This window comes from Lytechinus variegatus, chromosome 7 (assembly GCF_018143015.1).
Source record: "Lytechinus variegatus isolate NC3 chromosome 7, Lvar_3.0, whole genome shotgun sequence".
Taxonomy (NCBI): domain Eukaryota; kingdom Metazoa; phylum Echinodermata; class Echinoidea; order Temnopleuroida; family Toxopneustidae; genus Lytechinus; species Lytechinus variegatus.
Genome location: NC_054746.1, coordinates 15,817,294 through 15,837,826, shown reverse-complemented (window position 1 = coordinate 15,837,826; position 20,533 = coordinate 15,817,294). Strand labels below are relative to the sequence as shown.

Here is a 20,533-nt window from a genome sequence, read left to right as displayed (position 1 = left end):
CATCCGGGAATTCTACCGCACTCCCTTTCTTGATTTTCATGACAACTAGCAAAATCAGCGACGGTTCTGTCCACAGAATCTGGATATGCTACCAAGATGTAATGATTTCCAGATTGTACATTTCGATAGACTTTTACTACAGACTGTGGTGTGCACTCTCGTTTTGATTTCCATTGCTTTTTCACGTCCAGTTTCGTGAAGTCCTTATGTGAAACTGGGCTTTAAACACTGTCTTGAAGACAGTTATCAAACTTTATAAGAGCGGTGATATCTTCTCGTCACGCCGATGTGTAGCTCCGAATCATGCCTATCTCATTTCGATAAATAATATCATTTTCTCCTTGCCCACAGTGAGTTACATCACCAGGGTTGAGGGTTAAGGGCGACCGTCCATTCTTTTCCCTTTAAGTATATGGGGGGAGAACAGTGTAAAAAGAGAGGCACAATGCCGTTTAATTCTACAGTGCGTGTCAATAAAACCTAGAAACTTTGAAAATTGAAAATACCTTCCGACTGGAAATTTCACATAACTTGGAGATATTTGTGGGTCTTTCCTTTATGATTACAATGATTATCGAGGGCGTTTTCATAGTCTGAAATATGTTATTGATACGCGTTGTATATTTTGAAAAGAACAAATCAATTGTACGATCGATCGCTTACAATGTGGGTAAAAGGACCAGGAGACCCAAAATCTAACGTTTATCTTTTTCATGAGGCTTAAAAATGTGGTGTCATTGGACCATACTGCACCGTAAACCGGGAATTTCCAGGTGAACAAAATATGATGATAATAATGGAAAGTTCTTGTATAGCGCATAACATATTATGAATAGCGTCTCTGTGCGCTTCCAAATGACTTGGATATTATTATCCCGGCTGTAGCTCAATCAGCCTTCCAGTGCATTTCAAGGAATACCCCTGCCAGGTACTCATTCACTTCATCTGGGTTGAGTGCAGCACAATGTGGACACATTTCTTGCTGAAGGAAACTACGCCATGGCTGGGATTTGAACTCACGACCCTCTGTTTCAGAGTCCGGACACTAATCCACTTGGCCACAACAGAACTTCACCCTTTTTCCTTAAGTAAAGGCAATAATCATGTTTGTCGACAAATCTCGATGCTTTTCATATGACCCTGATACAATGAAAAAAACGTTGCCTGATAATAACCTATTACATGACGTAACATTAACAAAGAATTTATCATTTTAATCGCAGAAGCTTAGATTTAAAAGTAATGTTAGCCTATTACAACATGATTATTCCAAAACATTGTATTCCTTATTCAAATGAAGACATACTTAAAGCTCTTTATTAGTAATTAGTCTTTTCAAAGATTCTTTGACTTAACAGAACAAAATACAGGACGGTGTGCTGCAGATACAAACCTATTTTGAAGAAAAACACTACACAAATAAAGTGAACTGTGATGTAAAAACGCAATGTTTTTATAGCACTACGTATCAAACTCTTCGTTCAAATTTATTTTTCTACATTAAGTATAAAGCTTGTACATAATTTTATATTGATACAATGATGAAAGTATGAATGAAAGAATATGCCAATGTGTTCACTATTTCTCTTTCATTTAATTCTATTCATCTTATTTTCATTATTTGTATAACAGAATATTTTCTAGTAAATGGAGATTGATGATTGACGCTGTTTTATGATAGGGTATGTTTTTGCACCAAAGGAGGAAAGTATCGATAATGATGGTGGTTCATTTCACAAAGAATGCAACTTAAAATTCTAAATTATTTATTTTATAATTTCAGGGGGTGTATCGTTGAGCTGAAGGCTGAGGATTGTCTAAAGTCTTAAACAAGTTTAAATGAAAAGTTTAATCAATAAAAAATGGGTTTATTATTCATTTATTTCTGTTTTCTTTAGACAGGGTGGTCTCTTCAGTACATAAAAACTGCTTTTCGAGAGAGCCCTGTTTAAACAATCCGTTAGCTTGACGGGCTAAAAAAATATGTGCTTACATTTTTTTACAATGTTGATGACAGATATGTCCAGTTTATAATTCTTTTTAAATAGTTTTTGAAGTTGTCTGTTTATTCACGTTTGGTGTGAAAACACCCGTGTCATATCATCAATTTTGTCCACGTCTTATCGTGAGGTGATGTAATAATTATATGGTGTAATGATAATTTTGGTAAAGTCCAAAAGAAAATCACATCAAAGAATAATATTATACTAAATTCTTATCCCGGGGCCGTTTCATAAAGCTTTTCGTAAATTATGAGCGACTTTGAGAACGATTGGTGAACCTTTCTTACGTCCGAAGTAATCACAAATGAACACTTAATGGTGAATAACATTTACTACAAGAAAGGATCACCAGTCGTTCTTAAAGTCACTCTTAACTTACGAACAGATTTATGAAACGGCCCCCTGGTCAAGTTCAGAGTAAATCTTCATAAATAAAAAAAAGATGACAACGTACAAATGAAATTCAATACATCCGAAATAATGATATTTTTTTCAATTTCGTGCATGCCCGGGTGAGTAGAAAAGGATTAAGGAAACAAATTAATTTATCGTTTTGTAAAAGTAAATTTATACCAAATTGAGAATTGACTGGTTATCAAGATTATCAAGTAAAAGGATGTTGACAGTATAATGTTGCATGATAGACGTGATATAACATGGAATAAATGAAAATATGATTTTTTGACAATGGCAAATTTGATGATAACATCGTAGATGTAGACTGCATTTTTTATTTATAGATAAATAAACTATCGATCTTTCATCTCGTAATTTATGCACATAGAGCAAGTAAAAAGAATCAAGTGTCAAAACAAATGGAATATTCCATGTGATTGAGATACGATTGATATTATAATGTCATCACTATATACACATGTTGTACATATACACACCGCGTTTGCGCATATACAGTTTATGAAAGATGTTTTTATATTGGGATTGCCGCTTTCCTTTCTGCGAAAAACTGTTATTGATGCACATATCACCCAGTTTCTCGTTATCCTCAATCTGTTTCATTTCATACGAGATTGGTGATCATAATTACTTTCAGGTTTTTGAACTCATCTATATTTGTACACTATAAACGTCCGTCGACACTGAACTTGTAAATATATATCGGGAGAGCTTTATGTCGGCATTGGCAACGAAATGAATTAAGAATTATCGATACGTTCATAATTTTATGTATTCAGATTATGTCTTATCTTGCGCAATATTTAGAGTTTATATATCGATGTAAATAGAAATATAGCCTTAAAAGATAATATCAGATTTTCATTCTTATATCATTGTGATCTATATATTTCTTAGAAAAACATATTATATTTGTTGTCTTTAACCGATGTGTTCTCACGAGATTCTTACATTCAGATTGCTTCGATTATTTATTCTAACTACTGTGGATGTGTGTTGATTTTTAATAAGAAAACCGCCTCCCCTATATAATCTTAAACGCATTTGTCTAAAACGAACCCCTTTTATAAATTTTGAACTCCCCCCCCCCAAAAAAAAAGAAAGAAAGAAATCGTGTTTCGGATAAGGTTTGGTTTGGTCTAAAGGGTAATTTTTAATTACAATGATCAAGTTTTCTTTCTCTTTTGGAAACGGATGTTCTTTAAGCCATATTTTCAATCAAAATAGATGAAATGAATTGTGATAATCACAAAATGGCTTTCAAAAACCTGTTGATGGTCGAAATTGTATCTGATTCCTTTTTCAAGTCGTCCTAAGTTTCACGAATCATCCTTTACTTCTATTTTATTTATCTTTGTCTGAGAGAAATCTCGATTACTGTTCTCACAAATAATGCCTTTTTTCTCATTTTCAATCAAAACAAATAGAACAATATATATGTGTAATATTTACAGATAGATGCTACTGTTGTTGTAATAGATAACAATGTGTGAATTTTACTATACGGTGTGCCTTAATGCAATATTTTTCAATTGTGTGCGGGAAGTTTTTCAATGTTTTATTGATTATATACGAAAATCCTTTCCGTATGACAATACCACTATAATCCTAAATATTTATGAGACAGTTATATGTAGGCTAATATTTTTTAACTGGATCACACATGCTCTAAAGCAAAACTATTACTGTTGGAGCTTTAGTTTAATCTGCCTTCTTTTTCACTGGGAGATAAAGCTTCAATAAGCTGGGAACTCATCGTAATATAATAAGCACATTGTCAAACAAAAATCAATATTAGCCAATTGTTTTCTTTGACAAAAAATGGTATGCTTTTATAAATTTATGGTATCTTCAAAGCATCACGTTTGAATTTCTTCAAATAATCAATTAGGCCAATTTGAAACTGATATTTGTTTATGAGTGGAAATGGCAACAAACAATAATGATGATCCGATTATGTAGGTTGTAGGAAGTATTTCGCAATCGAAAAATAAATTACAATATTTACTCAGATAAATTCAGAGAATTTCAGCAAGTAAAATGGCTTCGCATTGCATAAGCTTTCAGAATTCTATACCCTTATCTTATATTCACACAGAAACGGGAAGTATTGTCTGTATAATTTTGAACTCTTAAACGAATAAAGATATGTTATTGGGTTAAGGGCATAAAGACACAATTTATAATCATAGGCCTACTTGATTTGTATGCTCATGGATAATAGTGACGCAACATCTCTAATTCTGGACATCTCCGTCAGATTATATCTAAAAAATACAAAAGAACCACAAATCGAGGTACAACAAAAACAATGAGTTTGTTCAACACTGCTCTTTGCCACTTTATAGTCCGTTTCAATTTTAAAACGAGTTTTTTTTTTCAGGTATGTAGGCCTATTTGAATTATAAACCATTAACCTATAAACACAGCGTATTGTAATGAAATGTTGCCTGTCAACTATTTTCTTTGCTCGCTATGAATTGATTTTGCTTCAAGTTATCAATACATATTGTATTTTAAAATACTACTATTATGAATATTGGCATGATGATTCCATACACGTGTACATCTCTTGCAATTTTACAGCATATTCAAAGCATTCCAATTAACAACTTTAGAATTCTTTTGACGATATTACATAAAGAATATCACTCTATTTTTATTTTTCCTGCAAATGAAATGCTGCGTGAAATTCTTTGGTATTTATTTTTCGAATATCTTTCCACAAACCTATACATTCCTACATTTCGTTCACTGGTATATTTATGTTCTTGTATTTAAAAGACAACATAAAATCATTCCAAGGATGGTACAGATTATTATTCAAGAATTGTGCAAGCCAAATAACTGATAATTTTTGCTTTCAGATTACTATGATGTGTATACTACTTCGTTAATCTGTGTGAGATATAGGTAAATCATTGATAATTAATTTCTTTAAGTCGATCTTATGACATGATCATCGAAGAAAGAGATCAATTTGAGACAAAGATTAAGTTTTTGTTGTTTCTTTGCCACAGAAAGTCGGAAGATTAGATATAATTTTTTATTTGCTTGTCGTTGCCTTTTCTTTGTATGCCGTACTAGCCAAGAACAAAATCAGAATAAAAATGATTATTCAGATTTATTCGACGTCTCAGTTTGATACCTTTTGATTTGTAAGTTTAATCAGATTTGATGAGATATTTGTTGTTTTAATTAAATCGTATTCTTGGGCACTTACCAAGTACATGTGTCAATGACATAAAATTTTCGGCCTTCCTGTCCATGTATTTATTTATTGTCATTCATTGTCTCAATCTGATCATATTTCCCTCTCCTTTCTTTCTTATGTGCTGAAAATATATTTTTTTTATTGATTCGCAAAGGCGATCTGTTCGGGTTTAAGCGTTCATTTTATTTGGAGGTCAAAGATGATATTATCAATTACATAACCAATCTTTACTAAATTTTTTATAAAAAAAAGACGGGACAAGGCAGGATTTGATGACTTGTGCTTTATATCTGTAAAACGTTTTAAGCCGTATTCCCGATGTATAAAACACTATATACGGATGTTCTATATTAACAAAGGCGCCACATTTTCCCATTTGAGAGGAAAATGTCCAACAGGAAAGAAAGAGGAAAAGCAGGGTGAAAACGGAAGAAATAAGAATAACGAGTATGAGGAAGAAAAGACTGTGACGTGTAACTCTGTACCAATATCAGTCATTGGAAAGAAAGAACAAAATACGTCATCTTTACATCACTTTGCGCCACCCCCCCCCCCCCCCGCCCCCACCATAGTGCCGCCCCTTAAATAAGAATATGCAATTTCTATAGCAAAATTAGGTCTTACGAGCACAAGGAATAAACATAAACACATAAATTATTGATTACATCTTTACTAAGAAATTTCTTTTTGCTGATATATACATTCATATTCTTGATATTTTTTTTCAAAACGAGGTGACTGAAATAAAATCGCCAAACAACTCTTATACAGCATCAATCACTCAATTAAAAATAACTGTTTTGATCCAATCATATTGCTCACTCAAAATCTCTAGGAAATTGCCCAGTGTATCTCATAACCTCAGTCATCAAAAAATCCATTATCTCAACAAACATCAATCAACTATAATAGACATCACTGGGAATTTTTCATTAAAAAAAGAGTCCTTCACAACTGCAACATACACTCATAAAGCCATTTTCAAATACTACAAATTTATGCAGTCTTTTTTACATAAATGAAATAAAATCACCAACCAAATATAATACAAAATTAATCATTCATTTAATAATTTTTTTACAGTTTACTCATATTGCTCACTCAAAAATTTTCAGAAATAGTCCACTGTATCCCATACCTCAGTCAGCAACTAAATCATTATCCCACTTAACACTAAGTGTAATTACCATTACTGAGAATTTCATTTAAAAAAGTCCCTCAAAGCTATATTAATTCATATTCAAGTACAATAAATTTATGCAAACTCTCTTATATTATTATTATTTATTATTTCTTTAATACATATTTATTAGTCAATATCAATATCAATATAAAGATTTCTGCTAAAAGGTTAAACTATATGTCATTCAGAATATGAATGAAAGATTCTGAGTTATGAATAACATTTCAAATGTAACTACTAATTTTGGAATATTATATTGCACGGGAATCGTAAGAACTGCCTACATTTATAAATTGATGCGTCACTTTAATAACCTACTGACCAATTTTATTTTCACATCTGTTATGGAAACTATCCAAAAGGATACTCCAATGATCATCACAGAAAATGCTCCTCATTTAATTTGTTTATCCTTAATAAATTATCTGTAACCAACCCATTCCATGGTAATGTCAAGAAAAAATATGAAGATGTAAATAAGATCTAAGTCTAATCAAATGCATGCAATTAAAAATATGGCTTCTATAAATTCTAAAAAGGTGTACCAAGACATAAAGAATGAATAAAACAGAGGTATATAAAGTAGAAAGACACATGGTAACAAATGAGAAAGATGATTTCTGCTTTCCAATTAAAAAAAATGATTAAATAAACAGAGTGAATATGAGAGCGATAATAAATTTGATATAATAATGGCTATGGAATAGGGCAAGGATAAAATATATATCTAGTAATCAAATGTGTTTGCTTACAACTAATCCTACCTTACTAAGATTTGTAAAAAACTTGGAGGTAGATACACCATACAAAATCTCCTCGGTACAACCAAATAACATTAAAGCACATACATGTACCACACAACTACTACACCAGGCCCATTGATTGCAACTCTTTCTGCAACGGGCCCCTGGGGCCCGTTGCAGAAAGAGTTGCAATCAATCGCAACCCTAAAAATAAATCGCAACTTGATTTTCAACCAATCAACAGTGCGCATTTGGGACTTGTGATTGATTTTTTGACTTGCGTTTAATCGCTCCTAACCTGTACTACCTCATCATTAAAAACATTTTAAAATATCAAATCAAGTATATATATACCATTATCTCCTTTGCAAATTTATTATCTAAAATTTTAGTCAAAGACAGATTACATGCTCAAATAAATTTCAAAATGATAATTACAATGCTGTTCCAATCATGTATTTAATCATATTCACAACACAGACAGCACCTAACATAACTAACCTATGTACTCCTTAAGGGACACCTTACAACTGTTCGCGATCCGATTTTGGAACAAATCGCGTTTTGCTCATTTTCTGAAAATGTGAATGGAACATATTTTATTTCAGGTGAAAATCAATTGAAAGAATACTAATATAACCATTTTGAAAGATTGCAAACTTTTTATTTGGAGTAAAGGCCAAATTACTTTCAAAATGTAGCCAACCGTACGACTGCTATGACGTCATTACGACGAGATATTAAATTTGCTTTTATTCTAAGAAGGATGATAGCATAGTCACAGATTTCAACATAAGTATTCGTACAATGATTTAGAAAATTACACAGTAAGATATTCCAAGTCTCAATATTAGCATCAAATTCTACTACATTTTATTCTGAAATCGGGTCGCAGTCCAGTCGTAAGTTGTGCGGTCGCCTTAGGGCAGTTTAAGTCACATCAAAACATGTGCATTATCATGAGGACTTGTGCATTATATTTACAAACTGTAAAATATAGACCAATTAGCTCACACAAGGAAAGCCAAACACATTTTCACACACTTAGAAAATAGATAAGACATGTTAATAATCCCAACAAAATAATTTGCATAGATACTTAGATAGATGTACTGATTCATGAATTTCCTAACCTGCAAACCGTAAAACATCTAGAAAAGTATTCTTTCTACATATTTGGTCATTCTTAATTATAGATTCATTGTTTTTTTGTTTTTTATGCTTAAAATAGACCCTTAACACCATCATACATACCTACTTGAGATTAATAGATAAAAAATATATCCATCCATTTCTACCCTGTTGTTTTTCTACTCTTTATTCTTTCAAGCTTATTGTCGTTGGAATATGATCCATCTCATAATACTGATGTGTGATACCCTCTTCCTTTACCTTCACGATCCTGATACCTGGTATGTCTGTCGCCCTCTGTTGCCAGCCCATCGCAGAGGTCACCACCTGCTCAACCCCCTTGTAGAATCCGCCATCATTTTGGTGATAATGACCGGAGAAAACAACCTTCACTCCTGTCAGACATAACAGAGGTAGAGATGAACAGGTTTAGGAAACTCTTTGATACCCTGATTTAAGACTTTGACATGTTCAAAAGAACGTATACATTCGTATATTTCTTTTGGGTTACACTTCGTAATTCTGAAGGTTCAGATATTCCGAAGGTTCGATATTCCGAAGGTTTGTATATTTTTGTTTTCGGACTAACGAACCTTTGGAACAACAAACCTTATTTCGTTTTTGGATTAACGAACCTTTGGAACAATGAACCTTATTTCGTTTTCGGATTGACGAACCTTCGGAACATCGAACCTTGCTTCGTTTTCGGATTATCGAACCTTCATAACAACGAACCTTCGGAATAATGTCACAAATGTTCAGATTAACGAACCATTTTACGTTTCGGATTAACGAACATTGAGGTATAGGCAATTTACGTGTTTCGGAATTACGAACCTTCGGAATAAAGAACCTTCGGAATTACGAAGTGTAACCCAAAAGAAATATACTGTTCAAACAAAATATATATATTAAAAAGTGATGTGATTGCTGTTATTAACTCTGAACTGTACATGTATTGTAATCAAACACATGGACCCAGTTGCATAAAAGTTACCATTATGGTATCTTTCATGAAATCCTTGATTTTTTAGCATTGTTACCATGGTAGTTACCATTGGATGGCAAAGATACCATAATAGTACCTACATGTATCATTATATAATATTGACTGGCCTTGAGGGGAACATCAAATATATTGCCAGCAAATGAATCATATTGGCCCGAGTCTTTAGACGAGGGCAATATGGGTCATTTAAGGGCAATATATTTGATGTTCCCCGAAAGAAGAGCCAGTCAATATTTTTATTATCATCCAAATCAGATATCTAGAGCAAAAATCATGATAATGGGGATATTTCTTTTAAAAATAGAGTTCTATTGTGTCATGTTAATGTCGGTCTAGGCTTTGCACTTAACCATTATGACGTACTTGCAAGCGCTCGGATTCAGCGTTGTCTTTATTATGACGTATATTGTTGGTGGGCGGATCCTTATGAAGCGTATCTCTTTATACGCATCCACAAATGCCCGGATGTGAGACCAGGGAAAATACAAAGGTATATTTTGCTTCGTCTCTGCATGCAAAGTAAATACGCGCACTGAGACCGAGGAAAATACAAACAATATACCTACCCTTCCCGATATTCAGAAAATGTAGGGCAATACAGTTTTGTAAATGACCAGCTCAGATGTCTGATACGGGTGATAATAACTTTTATTAAACGGGACATGGTGTCATTTATGACTATAAATCTTAGAAGTAACAAATCACCAGAAAGGGCATAAAAAAGTTATTGTTCCTAGCTACATCATTTAAGTCCATTAATAACTTACCAGCGTCATTAAATTTTTCCAGCATCTTTAGGCGGAATTCCTTTTCAATATTGAAATAGACTTTCTCTTCATCTGGCTCCTGGAGAAACCATGCTATGTGTTGGAATACCACTGCATGCTTGCATCCTGACGTTTTGATTGCTACAAGAAATAAAAGAGAAAAATATCTTCAACAAACATCTCTTTCAAGGTTTCATCGCAATTTAACAGGAATTAAGGAAAGGAAACTCAATTCATACTGGACAATAATTAAAGTACTAATGAAAGGAATAGAATGGAATGGAATAGAATGTATCATTTTAATTGGCAAAGTTTAAGTAAGAGTACTTTACTAAAGAAATTTTGTTTCAAAGATATATTTGATATTGTGTCTGTGATCTAGGTTTTAAACAATGAAGATTCTTCATCATACCAACCGCATAGCCAGGATTTCATTTTGGAGGGGGCGGTAAATGTACAAAAAGCGTGCCAACACTTACAAAGCGCGCTCCCTAGGGGGTGGGTGCAGGGAGGGGGAGTTTCCCCCACCCGTACGAAGCGGTTGGTGTTTCATTAATTAAAATGAAAAGGAGCCATCTCTCTTGTCTCTAGTACCTATATCAGCTCCAATTCAGTTGGCGATTTTGAGCCTTGTTTTCATGAACCTTGTTTTCAAAAGTGATTGTGAACGCACAAAAAAGGAATAAAATGGAGAAAATTAAAATGTTTTATCAATTTTTTTCCATGGAAAGGGTCCCGAGAAAAGGGTATTCTCAAAGATATATTGAATACTTCTCTTGGAAAGATCAGAATTGATTACAAAGATTTTAGCGACAGTGCATATCTTTAACTCGCAAAACAGAGGAAAAGAAATATATTTGTCGGGAGGAAGATATTCCTTCCCGCGCAGAGCAATGAAACTCTGAAATTTCAAAGGGCGGACGTTTCATCAATGCAGGTATCTTGTACCACATCGGCTCTAATTCAATTGATTTTCTAAGATTATTTAACTTCATTACAAGGAAAATAGTGCGCAAAAAGTTGAAACTTCTCTGATTTATTGAAATTATATTAACAAGGATGCCTAATTTCTTTGACTTATCATGAAGCGCTTCATTTTGAATCAAAGACACGTAAGTGTCATTAAAAATTTCAAACTGAGGGCGCAAAACAGGACAGGAGATGAATGTGCAGGGAAATGACATGAAATTTAATAGAATTTGATAAAAAAAAATATTGTACTTTTTTATTCAATACGACACAAATTTTATACCTTCCTCTTTTTAAATTAGGAACCTGTTTCCCCCAAAATTATGGTTGTTTATTAATGAGCTGAAAAGCTGCGGGAGAAGTTGACTTTATGGAGGTGACGGCAGAAACTGATATAAAGTTTTACCCGCCCGGAGCCGACCAGAAGTTGCGCGATAAAAAAGGATAACTTCATATACTTCGGCCTAATTACCTTACTCTAAATCCATGCCCTATATACATTTGAACTTTAATTGGCAAGAAACACATATAGCTGAGGTGGAAAAATAGGGTAAGAGAAAGGGTGGGGGAAACAATGGAGAACTTCAAAATTGTCATTTAACCGCGCGCAGCGCGGAAGCAAAATTCATATAAAAATATAGAGCAAGAATGAAGAAGTTTCTCTTTCGAGAAAAAAAAGAATAAAAAGGGAAAAAAACACAAAGCTACTTTCTTCTCTTTCCTTCCTTCTCTTTTCCATTTCTCCTCTCTTTTTCCCTTCTTTTTTTTTCTTTTTGGGGAAGTTTTTTGGGGGGCAACCGCCCCCACCGCCCCCCCCCCTGGCTACGCGCCTGCATCATACCAAACTTCTACACCTAAAAAAGAGCATTAACTAACTACCAAATTAAATCTGATGCTTTATATAGTCATGACAGAAAGTTTCATTATATCTACATGTATCAAGTGAAGTGTTCTGGAAGTAAACGAACCCAAAAATATTTTTCATCAGTTTACTGAATGCATAGCAAGTAAATAAGGAACAGTCTAAAAAAACAAATACGTTTCATACATTTCATTACAAATAGTGAAGGAGAGCACATGACATAGCTGAAGCATCGCAGATGAACATGAAATAGCAATAAAGTACCAATTTAAGAGTCACAAAGATGAAAAATACAAATTCATAAGCAACTAGAGTAACTCAGTCTGGAAAATTCAGTCAAAAATATTGTTATTACCATTTTTTTTTGCGTCATCTGTGCCTGGGAGGCAAAAAGCGAACTGAATCACTATGACCGGCAGATATAACTGATTGAGGAATTGCAGGTGGACCACTACACCAGGGTTTTCCCCTGTACTTATATGAATAGTGCAGTGGGTTCTTAACATGCAAAGGTAGTGACTCTCCTCTACTAAAATGCCAGTCATCATTTTGATTTGTGATACACTAGATTAATTGGTAACAATATTACTCTAACAAAGAAATGCATGGAAAATATGCACCTGCAACATGTCAAGACAATGACACGAGACAAGAGAGGGCACACTTACCTTCCAGTTCTTGAAGCAGCCAATCATCATGCTGCTTTCTAATCTCTTTGGATTTACTGTCATCATGGTACATCTGAGTGTTGAGGACTAAGAACCGAACACCACCAGCCCAGAAACCATAGTAATCATCTCCAAACCTGATTATATAAGAATTAATATTTTTTTTAACCTGATGATTTAGGCAAAGTAATGTCCCTATACCAGGGTTCAACAACTCACAGAGCCTTCCTACTAATCATAAAACAAAACCTTCTTTCAAATGAAACACCCAATTCTATCCAAACAACAAAATTATTTGAATGGTATGAGAAAAACTACACAACCAAAACACAACTAAAAATTTCATCGAAATTGGATGTACAATACCATAGTTTTGTTTATCGAATACAAAAAAAAATTAAAATCAAATGCTTTTTAAAAAGAAAAAGTTAGAGTTCTATGGACATCCCCAGTAATAATTTCATTTCAAATGAATTAGAGACAAGTGGAATGCCTCTGGCCGTCTCACCTGCATCACGCGGTTCAATATAGCAGCAGTGCTGACTTTGAATACTACTCTAACTCGCACAAGATGTTCAGTGATACATGGTTACTATTATGTCCACTTTTTATGAACTAGACCAATAAACTTACAGAGATATGATGGTTATTCAACAAAAAAAACCCAACATGGCCAAAGTTCACTGACCTTACATGACCTTTGACCTTGATCATGTGACCTGAAACTCGCACAGGATGTTCAGTGATACTTGATTACTCTTATGTACAAGTTTCATGAATCAGATCCATAAACTTTCAAAGTTATGATGGTAATTCAACAGATACATCCAATTCGGAGAAAGTTCATTGACCTTTGACCTTGGTCATGTGACCTGAAACGTGCACAGGATGTTCAGTGATACTTGATTACTCTAATATCCAAGTTTAATGAACTAGACCAATAAACTTTCAAAGTTATGATGGTAATTCAACAGACACCCCCGATTCGGCCAAAGTTCATTGACCCTAAATGACCTTTGACCTTAATCATTAGACCTGAAACTTGCACAAAATGTTCAGTGATGCTTGATTACTATTATGTCCAAGTTTCATGAATCAGATCTATAAACTTTCAAAGTTATGATGGGAATTCAACAGATATCCCCAATTCGGCCAAAGTTCATTGACCCTAAATGACCTTTGACCTTGGTCATGTGACGTGAAACTCATGCAGGATGTTCAGTGATACTTGATTAACCTTATGTCCAAGTTTCATGAACTAGGTCCATATATTTTCTAAGTTATGATGACATTTCAAAAACTTAACCTCAGGTTAAGATTTCGATGTTGATTCCTCCAACATGGTCTAAGTTCATTGACCCTAAATGACCTTTGAACTTGGTCATGTGACATGAAACTCTAATGGGATGTTCAGTAATACTTGATTAACCTTATGGCCAAGTTTACTAGGTCCATATACTTATAGTTATACTTATACTTATATAGTTATGACGTCATTTCAAAAACTTAACCTCAGGTTAAGATTTGATGTTGACGCCGCCGCCGTCAGAAAAGCGGCGCCTGTAGTCTCACTCTGCTTCGCAGGTGAGACAATAAAACTATTGAAGATAGATACAAGATGACCAATGTAATGGTCCCTACAAATATATATTGGTAACACTTTGGATTTGGGAAATGAAAAATATCAACTGTAAAAGTAAACTAATAAATAAAAATATTGAAGATAAAAAAATAACCATGAGCAATGACTTATCTATACCATCTACCCTTTCGTCAGCCGGAATAACAAGAGTTTTGACAAATTAATGCTGAATTTCATAGAGAAGACAAAACTACTGGTATGTGTGTTTATTAAGCGAGAGAAGTTTGACTGACTAAACAGGATTTCAATTTGGTAATATGACCCTTGTAAAGCCAGATCAGGGGACAATGTAACAAGATGTTATTACTAATTTACTTGTCTAGGTGTGATGTCATATATTTGAAGAATATGGGGATATGTCAACAACTTGGTGGTAATATTTGTGACATACTACTGAATGTAGATGTAAAATTAATGGGTTATTCAGATCCTTCTCATTCTAAATGATTCCAAGATATTAAACATGTACATAGAAACTTCGAACAATTTCCGATCTTTTAGTAACTGCATGGGGCAACTCGACATAGCCATAGAACTTCCACCATGGTGAGGATAATAGTATGATAAAATAAAGTAGGCCTACATAAGTATATATTAGAAAATAATAAGAACTTAATTTGTTTATGCTACTGGGGCTTCTGGCTAAGCGATGTCTCCTCATCATAACTCATGATCCATTTTTTTTTATCTCTTAACATTCATCATGATGACAAATTAGAAGAGTACCGGTATTAATAGCAATAGTACTTAATTTAATAATCACACATGCAAATATACATTGGTCATTATTCAAACCAGAGTTGAGAAAGTTGAGAGGTAATTCTGTGGAGGTAAGTCCCTGTTAGAACCATGTGACTGTATTTGCCTGCAGATTTCCACCTCACCGGAAGCATGTACCAAATGACATCATTTAAAGGAGAATGAAACCTTTGGAACAAGATAGCTTGTTTCAAAACAGAAAAATCAAAGAAACAGATCAACGAAAGTTAGAGAAAAATCGGACAAATAATGAGAAAGTTATGAGCATTTGAATGTTGCGATCACTAATGCTATGGAGATCCTCAAATTGGCAATTAGACAAAGATGTGTGATGTCACTGATGAACAACTCTCCCCATTACTTTAGTACATATTTCACTTAAATTGCCTCTTCTATCAGTAGATCATGTGTTCTTTCTATAGGAGGGCATGTAATACAGATTTTTAAAGAATACATCATGGATAAAGAGTTTGTATCACAAAATAAAACAGAGACATTTTGAGGGTATTTTATGGTCCATCAAAGGGAAAGTTGTTCACATGTGACATCACACATCCTTGTCGTATTGCCAACGACAGGATCTCCATAGCATTAGTGATTGCAATATTCAAATGCTCATAACTTTCTTGTTATTTGTCCGATTTTTCTCAAACTTTCTTTGTTCTTGTTCTTTGATTTTCCTGTTTTGACACAAGCCTACTTATTTCAAAGGTTTCATTCTCCTTTAAACATGTATATGATCGCGGGCCTGTTTATACTTCTCCAGAAGCCCTGATTCTGGTCAAACGTTTTGAAACGCTCCTATTTGTAAGTTACATTTGGCATTCTGAAACGTCATTTAAATGAAAGCAAGCATGGACACAACCATGTTTTGGACTGCTCGAGCATCAAAACGCAGATTCTGACCTGAAAAGTGGAAGCATAAACATGCCCTAATTACTTTATATCCAATAACATGGACATTCGCATCCTACCAGCAGTACCAATTACCCATTTAACACCTGGGTTGAGAGAGGCCTTGTATAACTTGATGGCTTGCCAAAGAACACATCTCTACTTCCAAACAGTTACAGCCAAGACCCATGGTTCATTACCTTTCTGTGTAAGCTGCAATGGATGCCGCATCCGGTATTCTACCAACATCATGGTTACCACTGACCAGAACAAGAGGGATCTCAGGATCAAGCTTTGAGAACTCTTTGATGAAGTCTGCTTCTTGCTCATCCCGAAGGTACTCTCCTACAAGAAACAAAATGATTGCAGAGTTAGGACTACAGATCTATGTCTTTTATGAAAATATAGAGAGAGATTATTGACAAAAATGTTGCTGTAGCCCTTTACTGTATACATGTACATAAGAGAAAACTTTGGTTACTCTCACTCTTAGTGTTTTAATCAGTTTATCATCAACAATAAAAAAACTGAGTTTAAACAGAATCCAATAAAATCGCTGCTAATGTTATTGTAAGTGATTTTTTTTTCTGTTCCAAATGATCCTGGTATGCAATCTACAATCGCTTTAATAATATAAGCAAAAGAAGCATAATGATAATAATAGGCATTTGTATAGCACCATCTATCTAGAAACAATCTATTCCGAGGTGCATAGTTATTATCATTATTACCCCCGGCTTTAGCTCGAGCTGCTTTTCAGCACTCATACATTCAAGGAATCAATCCTGCTGGCCGGGTACCCATTCACCTCACCTGGGTCGAGTGCAGCACAGTGTGGATAAAATTCCTGCTGAAGGAAAACATGTCATGGATAGGGTTCGAACCAAAGTACCTCTGTTTGAACAGCGAGAGTCAGAATCACTAGACCACTAAATGCCCAACGCGCATGACATTCCTATAGGGTGAATGGTCTTTTCCCAGCAATAATAATCCATGTTCCCACCTGTGCTTATCTGTGTTGGTGATCTTCAGTGTACCATACTTTTTTTCTTTTCAGCTTAGACTGCATGATTTTACACAACTTGGTTAAGTGATCTGGATCTATGATGATGGTAACAATACACCATAATTTAATGGTCTATTTAAGTTTAGCTTTTGAGTATGCTTTGCTTTTGCAGACAACAGCATTTTAACAATTTTGGCACCAGTATTCATGACAACATTAATTTAAATATACATTCCAATGAAATACACACTTAGCATTAGTGCTAAATGTAGAGTTTCCTGTACATAATATTCCATGAACCTGGGAGAGGGTTGTCTAATCACCCCCCCCTTAGATAAACAAAAATTCTAACAAAATCGCCACCTATGGCTGCATAATAATGGTATATTTACCGAGGGTAGCTACTTCACTTGCCAAGAACTTCTCCCAGCGGGCCCAGCTATTATTATTACCCGGCTAAGCTAAGCTACCTATTCGGTGCAAACAGCTTTTTGAAGAATTACTTCCTGCCGATACCCATTTACCTCACCTGGGTAGAGTACAGCTTACTGTGGATGAATTCCTTATTTTTGATATTTTGGTGGTGATTTTTACCTGATTGCTAAGAAAGCATGAATGCTTGTAAGCAAGCAACCAGAGGACTGGCAGCTTAAGGTCCTCTCCAAAGGACCTGGTACTGAGGATTAATGCCTTACCAAAGGCCACTAGCGCACCAAGTGGGAATTGAACCCGGGTCACTGGAATACAAATCCCCCGCTCTACCGACTGAGCTATTGCGCCTTCTCCTTCCTCGCTGAAGGAAATGGTATGTTTATAAGTGGACATAGCACTTTAACCAAGGCCAGTCCCATATGTATAAGAACAGATATATTACCCATGAAGTGTCACTACCAACCAATTTCATAAAGTAGGCCTATATCTGCATTTTTCCACTGACCCCAATCCAACTCTCCACCCACCCACTCCTTCCCCCCCCCCAACAAAACAAATAGCAATCAAAATTCGCATTACAGCCTATTCCTCATACATTACCTGGACAGCTTTGAACAAGGTCCCCACACACTACAAAAAACTTTGGCCTTGGTGTCATGGCGTTGACTGCTTCGATGGCTTGTCTTGTTAGCGCCACCTCCTGATCCCAAGTGATGTCTTCCTTGCCGGCCATGGTGTCAATCATGCCATACTGTGGATCAGTTCCCACCACAAACATGTACGGACCTTCCCAAGATTCTTCATTACCTGTAAAATAATATCAAGCTGGTGCTTACATAGGGCATTATCAATTAAAATTGCTCTATAGATGCACTTTATATGCACAGCTCTCCAATTTTACACTACCCAAAAATAAGGAATAACTTAACAATACAATGTCATAATCGATTATTATGAGAGAATTGATACTGACTGTAATGTTAGAACGAGACATCGCACACACGATACATTATATCACAAGACATTGGATTCTAAATGTAAGCCCCCAAAAAAGGATTATCAGATATGATTGACAGATCTGTCATTATTACCGTTGCTGCATATTATCACCAAGAGGGCAAAAACTTAACCTTTCATTAAAATTATATATTGACGCCGCCGCTGTCTGACAAGTGGCGCCAATTTTTTAGTCTTGCTCTGCTATGCAGGCGAAACAAAAATGATAAAATATTGCAATTAAAAAACATGAGCCTCGTTTCTAAAGCATTTGTAACAGAAACCAGCTATAACACATGGTAGCACAAAAGAAAACACATCACCAACTTCAATTTCATCACTTATTTGTAAAGCATGAATAAAATGATAAAATATCATTTAGACTAAATGATATTTCAGACTTTTTTAGTGCCCACTCAATCATTACTCAAGCAAATGCAAGGTTAGTTTAACAAAACATTTTGTACAATTCAATTTTACAAATTTCTCCATATATGTGATTTTCAGTCTATATGAAGTAAGTTCTTTTGGATGTGATAAACAAAAAAAGTAACACACTTAAATGTTTGTATTTTTCTACCTCATTTAGAGAGATTTCAATGTACACACAAAAAAATCCACTTCAAAATCATAATTTATTTTCGATTTTACAATACCTGTGAATCCATGGTATTGGCGATCCCTAGCTTCTATCTTGAAGTCAGTCATTTCTTGGACTTAAATGCGTGAACAAAAAGCAACTCGTATTTTTGTTTCCTTTCAATCAGCGCGGTGAATGATTTCTTCAGCTGGTTGATAACACTGTGCTTCGGCCACGATTCGGGTAGTTATGTCGGAGGAAAACCGCCTCGAGCTCCGCTTCCGCTCAGTCACGATTTATTGTGCTTCAACTTCAAAAGTAAAAATCTCTATATCCGTTTGAAAATTGGCCTCCCAATTCTATGATAAACATATAAACGCATCAGTCATTAGTGGACTTAATACACATCGTTCTAATCTCCAATTCCGACTTCCTCGAACACGCGACTGAAGCCACATCATAATTTTCCCGATTTGGTGTCGCAATGCAAGAGTGTGTTGAAATGTACTGGCTTGAAAGGGGATTCCCCCGGAATTAGAATTAGTCTTGTTATTCAAACGGTCATGGAGGAGCCTCTATGTAGATAAAGCGAAGATTCATACAGAGCCAATTCGTACACATTTTTAAAAAATCACCTAAAACCTAACACGATGTAAATGTTGCAAAATAAACAATTGTTTGTACTTTTGTACTTTTTTTGACTGGTGAATAAATTCAATTCAATTACCAATTTTAGCTGTATCTGTGAGTTGGGCCTGATATATGTAGACTACATTGAGATTGGCGTATTGTGTACGGGTCACATGTCCATGAGAGGGGGGTAAATTGCCAATTTGTTCACTCATCACATTTCATCTAGTCTACTGCATTTACGTCCATCAATATTTTGTCTAACAACAATTTAGTCCAATCATTACTTTGTCTAATCACCAGTTCGTCTATGACCACTTTGTCTGGTAACCAGTTGGTCTATATCCATTTTGTTTTCCCACTAGTCCAATTAGACGAAATGGTATATGGCTATTGGACCAACTGGTTATTGAACAAAATGGTGAGTGGACAAAATGGCAAATTAGACCATGGGGATATAGTGGACGAAATGCCCGACGAACTGCGCAGTAAATAAAACGTCAAATACAGATCTATAGATGCTTATCAGACGGGATCTTGATTAAGTGTATACTAATAAAAATAAATTTTATTTTGAAAAAGACAAATTCAAACAAATAGACCGAAAAGATCTCTCTTCATTTAAAGAAAA

The 20,533-nt window shown here is 34.7% G+C and overlaps 1 protein-coding gene across 1 annotated transcript; it reads right to left on the bottom strand.

The window, feature by feature from the left end:
- Positions 1–8,776: 8,776 nt before the first annotated feature.
- Positions 8,777–19,766, bottom strand: LOC121418549 (serine/threonine-protein phosphatase CPPED1-like). The gene is made up of 6 exons (XM_041612471.1): positions 19,349–19,766; positions 18,297–18,503; positions 16,459–16,603; positions 12,964–13,100; positions 10,465–10,605; positions 8,777–9,083 (listed from the first exon to the last, which is right to left on the bottom strand). Exons 1-6 carry the CDS (start codon positions 19,398–19,400, stop codon positions 8,875–8,877), a joined length of 891 nt encoding a protein of 296 aa, XP_041468405.1. The 5' UTR covers positions 19,401–19,766; the 3' UTR covers positions 8,777–8,874.
- Between the last annotated feature and the right edge of the window lie 767 nt (positions 19,767–20,533).